The sequence below is a fragment of the Bubalus kerabau genome, chromosome 10 (assembly GCF_029407905.1).
Source record: "Bubalus kerabau isolate K-KA32 ecotype Philippines breed swamp buffalo chromosome 10, PCC_UOA_SB_1v2, whole genome shotgun sequence".
NCBI lineage: Eukaryota > Metazoa > Chordata > Mammalia > Artiodactyla > Bovidae > Bubalus > Bubalus kerabau.
The window spans coordinates 67,130,106-67,136,896 of record NC_073633.1 but is presented as its reverse complement, the minus strand read 5'-3'; the positions used below and the strand labels follow the sequence as shown (position 1 = coordinate 67,136,896).

The window sequence follows — 6,791 nt, the reverse complement described above, 5'->3', positions numbered from 1 at the left end:
TGAAGTGACTTAGCAGCAACGCAGTGTTTCAGCACTACGGACAGCGCCTAGGCACCTACTCTTAAGAGAAGAGAATTCTGTTGGGTTTGCTTAGGAAAAGCGAAGGATAGGGGAAAGGTGATGACATATGCAGTCCCCAGTTAAACCCATACACCCTTCACTCACGTCTTTCCTTTATAGGATGAGAAGACGTAAGAATTTAGTGCCTACTCCTCGACTGAGGCTGAGGTCACCGAGCAGAGCAAAATGCCCGCGGCACAGCTACTAATGCAGAGAGGAGAGGAAAACAAGGATTTTTAATAATAAATTAAGGAAAATCCCCACTGCCGTAAAAAGCCTTATTGGTGATGAAGGATTGCTAACCTGCAAAGTGTGATACGAGTGAGAATGAGCCGCTTTTTTAAGAGCTGAGGACTAGACAGAGCCTGTTGCTGCAGCAGCCGATTTCCTTCCCCACCCCCCTCACTTCCCACCTCTTCTCTCTCACGTACACAAACGGTCAGACGCCCTCACAAACGCGCACACGCGCGCGCAAATATTTACACACTGCCACATCGAAGAAATCCGTGCACATTTTCCTGCTAATATACTCGCGCGCGCACACGCACTTCGCGGGCGCCCACGTCTTCTGTCCATCACAGACAGATCTATTTACACACGTAGGCCAGGAAAGCGCTAACCACGGTACTGTGACTCCACGGAGGTCCCCAGGACACGCCTTTTACATTGTTATTGAATCGATCAGCGAACACAGACAAACGTGCCAACCCTTAAATCTACTCGCTGGATTTCATCTCCATGGCAACAAGCATGGAAGGTGAGACATCTCTGCCTGCGAAGTAACTTTCTCCCCCTACCCTCCGCATTAACTGACAGGATTCCAATGCAGCTCCAGACGAGAAGTAGCATGTCTGCTTTTCTTGTATTTCTGAAGCTAGAGAGCAGGAGAAGAGGTGGGGAGAGGGGAGGGAGGAAGGAGTCTGCAGGTCTGCCGAGTTCAAATTCTAAAGGAGAAAGAGCCCTAATGTTTCTGTTGCTGCAGCTGACGAAAAGAAATGGAAAAAAAAAAAAAAAAGCAGATGTGTTGTATGTGTCCAGTCAGCTTGCTGATGATTCTTCCATAATGCTTTATAGGTGGTTTCTATGTTTCTTCAATTTAATATGTCCAAAGAGAACTGGAGACAGAATGGTATTGACAGACTAGGTTTCTCTAGTGAGAGAATTTTGAGAATTTTTGGACCAGGTTTCCAGTGCTTTGGGGAGAAAAGAAAAAAGGAATGTCAGAGTCCTTGAGGAGCCATTCAAAGATTCTCTTAAAAGGGAAATTCTCTTAAGGTTGAAATCTGAAAGGTTGGGGGGAGGTTGATTCTACCATATCTCAAGGTTTTGGATCCCTGGGAAGGCCTGGAATGTATGCACTTCATCATGAAGACATCTGGGTTTGTAATTTAAGGTTTTCTTTGACTCCAACATATTCCGTTCCAAATTATCAACCAGTTCTTTGCAGATGTGGCCTCAGTAAGGCTTCTTTTCCATCTTTTAATGGGGTTAATAATTTTGATATTTGAAGGGGTGTATATATATGTGTATATGGGAGAATTCATTATTTTTAAGCATGGGTTTTCCTGTATGTCTCATTTCATTAAATTGTGAATGTTCATATCATTAGCATTAGAGATGATTATATCTAGTGACCAAAATGCTTTTTACCTAGAACACTATATTCCACTATAATAGTTGTTATTTTAGATTTATTGTTTGGAATATCATTAATAGATGAGTAAACCGGAGAGGGGAAAACCTGTTGATTGAAATAAGATATAGGAGATTCTTTTATTAATGGGAACATGCTTTTCAATTTTGGTTTCTGCAGGTGCACATTGTTGGGTGATTAAATGACTATAAAATTGAATTAAAAGTGAATTTGTATATCTCCAGTCAGTAAACTTATTTCACAGAAGAAAAAACATCACACATAACATTCATGAATCAAGTGTAAAAATACTATTATCTTTCTTTGACTACTCACAATAGTATTATTTGCATGGCTAGTCATAGAAAGACATGTTAGCTTGCTTACTGGTTACCAGCAACAAAACAATTCAGTGAGATTTGGGCCTACTGATAACTACAGGTATACCCTTGGCCCAATCCCATGACTCATCAGAACTTAGAAATCCCAGTTTCTGGCCATTGCCATGAAAAGAATGATATGCTTTCAACTAATTTTCTCATTTCTAAAATACCTCAACATTTATTCTAGTCAATATGGCTTGAGGCAATATTTTATCATTTGCAGAAGTATTATAGAAATATACTGAAATATGTTAATCATAATACACATAGACCCTGATATTTAAACTGTACAATGTTGATAATATTACCCATTTTTTTTTGGCAGAGCATATCTAAAATAAGTTTTACCACATAACTTTACATTCTGCTCTTTTTATAAAAATTCATTTCTTTATTCTCAAATTTTTTTTCTCATAAGGCTTTGTTATTTACAGCTTTGTAGCTTCATGATCTAAACTTCTCCCATATTTCTTTCATTTTCTATTTCCCTATAAACAGGATATTAAGATGATGTTTCCCTTTGAGGTAGGCATTAACATGTCTGTTTTACAGAGCCTGCTAATTTTTTTTTTTTTTACTTCAGTTCCAGGGATTAGAGAAAGTGAAAGAAATGTGTTTTTTATCCACAACTAAGTGATTTTGGATACCTTATTAATTACAAACAAATCAGTGCTGTATCTGAAGATTTCTATAGATTTTTAATAATATTTGATTACTTTTATATCGTATTATACTCTATAATTGACTGAAAGGTGCAAAGTTCAGCATGCTTAGTAGTATATTCTCAAAAACATTAGATTTGGTGTTGAAATAAGACAAGTTAGGCAAATACTTGAAAAATTTAGGCCAAAAAATACTGATATTTTAGCTTAAATTCCCAAGAGAATCTATTTCTGAACATTCTGTTAGGCAATTGCTTAACTTTTAACTTATTTGTTAATGTGAACACATTGCCTGCAGCAATGGTCAGACTTTTTTTTTTCAGTATTTGAATACTGCCCTTTGAGGTGTTCTCCTTAGCCTGTATTTTGTTTTTATCTTTGGTGTAAGTAGAATTTTAAGATGAATATAAAGGTCCAAGTTCTTCCTTTTCAGATATTAATAAAACATCTGTTGACATGAACTTCCCAGTCAAGTGTCCCCAATCTAAGTTTCATGTGTCTCTCTCCCTCTCACTTAAATATGGGACTTTAGAAGGGTTGTTATTAAATTTTTTTCTATTAAATTTTATGTTCAGGTTTCCATCCAGAATTCCAGTCATCAGAATTGCCTTGAATCTTGAGTCTATAAGTTAACTTATAGTTTTTGGCCCAGCTTTGTGTCAAATTTAATAATCATCACCTCAATGTCTTCAAGCTACTGTTCAAAAAACACTGAAGAGAATGTAGATAGAGTTAGACCTTTGTGATACTATGTTAGAGAGTGGTCTCTGTGATTACAGAACACAATTTTTATTAGGATATTTCAGTGAACTATAAATCTACATAAAAATAATATTATCTAGGCATATCTCACCAGCTTCCCCCAAAAAGATATCACTTTTTTAGAGACTACTAACTCTATTGCCATGATATTTGTACCAACTAAATCATGTCGATGCTATTTCCCTAATAATCCGTGTGAGTAGTAAACTTTCAAATAAGGAAGTCAGTTTGGCCTCTTAATGATTTTTAAAAACACATAAATAAATTTAGCTAATATCATAACTATACTCAGTTTAGGCTGTTTCTGCATGGTGGTGAGATGACCTAGCTGAAAAATGTACAGATCATTAAAACTGCTCAGATGTTTTAACTTTTGTGAGACCAAGTGTTTCAGGTTAGGTCCTCAGAAACCAGACTCTGAGACAGAGATTAATGTGCAAAATGCTTACTAAGTATTGCCCTTGGGCTCAATACCTGTGGAAAAGTGGGGAGTTAAGCAGGAGTGGGCACGATCTGAGCTGTAATTAAACAACAACAGCCTCAGCTTATTCCTTAATGAAATCTAGAGCTAGAATGGTTCTTCAGAATCGTGACCCTTTAAGCCAAGATGGCCAGGCCCTTATATTCTCACATTAATCAATTATTATTAGTTGTCTGCTATTGGAAGCGAAGTGACCTTGGGTGAGGCAGCTCTCTGCTATCAAGGAGAGGAACTACCAGCTGAGGATTATCTGCTGGTAGCACTCCCAGGTGCTGGGCAACTAGCCCGTTGTTGAAGGAAGTCCATTTACTAAGCCCTTCAGCAAACCACGTTTATTGCCTCTTCTTACCCAGTGTCCCAGGAGATAGTCAAATGGTATAACCTAGCAAGGTCAGGACTCTAGTGAAGAAATAATTCAATTAGTTACTTGACTGAATCAGCCAAATGATTGATCCAGCATCTCCATGTAGGAAAAGACTCCTTTTCAGTTTGTCCATCCATTAAATAAATGAACCAGAGGATGTATGAATCTAAACAAATGATCTTTAATTGACAAACCAATAAAATTAAAATTTTGGTCAGAAAAAAGGCTCTAGTTAATACCTAGGTCATAGATATTCAGTTCAGTCTCCCCTACCTTCTATAGGATAAATAGTATAAAAAGAGTTAAATCTTCATAAAAGACCACTTAAGTAATCTGAAATCTTCTTAAAATATATTCGGTATACTATAATTATTAAGGCAGAAAAATGGTAGAAAGAAATTACATAAATATGGTTGAAACATATTTTTCCTTCTGTTGAACAGAAAAGTCTAATAACCAGCATGTCACAGAATCTATTGATTATTTCTGACACTTAGGATTTGAAGACAGAGCTATTTTGTAATGCAAACCATTATAAAATAAATACTGTTTGATATTAATTATTGCATAAGTGGGTGAACAAGTTTGAAAGCTGTAAGTCTTGTTCTTAATAATCACTCATTTTTTCCACTCCTTAGCTCCCATTTCTTGTTCTGCCTCAGTTGTTTTCTGAAAATTCAATCCAAAAAACCCTGAAGGGTCAGTCATTTTAATAAACACAATCTTTAAAATTATCAAAAGAAGCAACAAAAAAGACAAAAACACTAGCAGTCTATCGTTTTCAGTTATTGGATGACAAGCTTTTGGTTACAATTCTCTCAAGAAGGGCAGCTATGGGTTAGTAACCATTTGATTTAATTAACTAATCTTAATTTTAATTGATTAATTTAATTAACTTTAAGACATCAAATGGAAAGGTCTATTTTGCTTCAACACACAAATTCTTAATACTTTTGCTGTAGTTTTAGAATCTCAATGTAGTAGGAGCTTAGAGAGAATGGGAATCTGGTTAGCAAGGAGTCTGGGGAGCTAGACTTGCAGCTGAATTTCATAGAAAGCATGCTGTTTAACCTGGATTTTATGTCTAATTAGGGTGTGAGAGATAATGGAGGAGTTGGGGAGATGATTAATCATCCATGGCTACCAAGGCTTTGTAACTTGCAAGCCGCTATGTTAGGTATTGCTCTTTTTAACATAATTTTAAAAACACAATTTCTCTCTTTAAAAAATTAGCATTTAGTGTATGAAGTGGTAGTGGAAAAGAAACTATAAGAATATAAGTCTAAAAGCTAAGGGAGTAAAAAAGAATGAAGATATTACACCTACTTAAAAGGATCATAATCTATCAGAAAAAATGGCATTGGAGATAGACCTTAAAGCATGGACTTTAGAGAGCTTGATCAGCTTATACCTATAATTTATTATTACTTTATTGATACACGCAAAAATGAAATGAAAATTAGATGACAACTTGGGTCAAAGAAGTAATGACAACCATCTCACAATGAATCAAAAGCTTTCAGGGTTAATAATTTGACTATTCCCCTTTATACTTGATTTTATATTTAGTGTATACAGGTATAGTTTTATGTGTCCGTGAAGACAATTCTGTAATTACTACAGTAAAAGTAGCATCTCCAATGCTAATTTGATCCTGATCCATATCTGATGATATTTTCAAATATCTCTTGTGAGTTAAGTCAAGAGAGTTTGAAAAATATCATTTTATTTTAAAAATTACCTGTCTAATGCTTTATATGGATAAAACTAAAGTGAGTCCAATTTTGTATCTAGGCCAAGAGGTGACTTCAGCAGGAATCCTGAAGACCCAAAATGATGTGACAGTGAATTATGAGTAGTACTTACTGTGGCAACACTTCAGCTAAGATGAGTGTCAACGAAGTGTCAGCTTTCTCATTGACTCTGGAGCAGAAAACTGGCTTCGCTTTTGTTGGGATTTTGTGTATCTTCTTGGGACTTCTTATTATCAGATGCTTCAAAATCCTGTTAGACCCATACAGTAGCATGCCTTCCTCTACATGGGAAGATGAAGTAGAAGAGTTTGATAAAGGGACATTTGAATATGCACTTGCCTGAATGTTCCAGCTTTACAGTTTTTAGGGTTATACTGCTGGAACACATGATGGACACAATTGTAATTTTCTTCAGTGTGCTGGAAGAAGCTAATTTCATTCACTAAATTCAATAAAAGTGTGTGGTTAATAAACCACTGTTGGGATCCTCTGTCCTCACGCTGAGTTTTCTAATGAATAAGTAAGTAAGTAAGTAAGTGAAGTTGCTCAGTTGTCTCCGACTTTTTGTGATCCCATGGACTGTCACCTACCAGGCTCCTCCATCCATGGAATTTTCCAGGCAAGATTACTGGAGTGGGTTGCCATTTCCTTCTCCGGGGATCTTCTGAACTCAGGGATCAAACCCAGGTCTC

At 36.3% G+C, this 6,791-nt stretch overlaps 1 protein-coding gene across 4 annotated transcripts; it reads left to right on the top strand.

Moving 5' to 3' along the window:
- The first annotated feature begins 626 nt into the window (after positions 1–626).
- CTXN2 (cortexin 2) lies at positions 627–6,568 on the top strand. 4 transcript variants are annotated; one of them, XM_055536403.1, is made up of 2 exons: positions 627–817; positions 6,140–6,568. In XM_055536403.1, exon 2 carries the CDS (start codon positions 6,197–6,199, stop codon positions 6,440–6,442), a length of 246 nt encoding a protein of 81 aa, XP_055392378.1. In that variant the 5' UTR covers positions 627–817; positions 6,140–6,196; the 3' UTR covers positions 6,443–6,568. The 4 variants fall into 4 exon arrangements, with proteins under 4 accessions (XP_055392378.1, XP_055392376.1, XP_055392377.1 ...); XM_055536401.1 differs by lacking the exon at positions 627–817 and adding an exon at positions 1,366–1,439; XM_055536402.1 differs by lacking the exon at positions 627–817 and adding an exon at positions 2,691–4,371.
- The last annotated feature ends 223 nt before the right edge of the window (positions 6,569–6,791 follow it).

Coding starts and splice junctions, on each gene's coding strand:
- CTXN2 (XM_055536403.1), top strand. CDS start 6,197: ATGAGTAGTACTTACTGTGGCAACACTTCAGCTAAGATGAGTGTCAAC.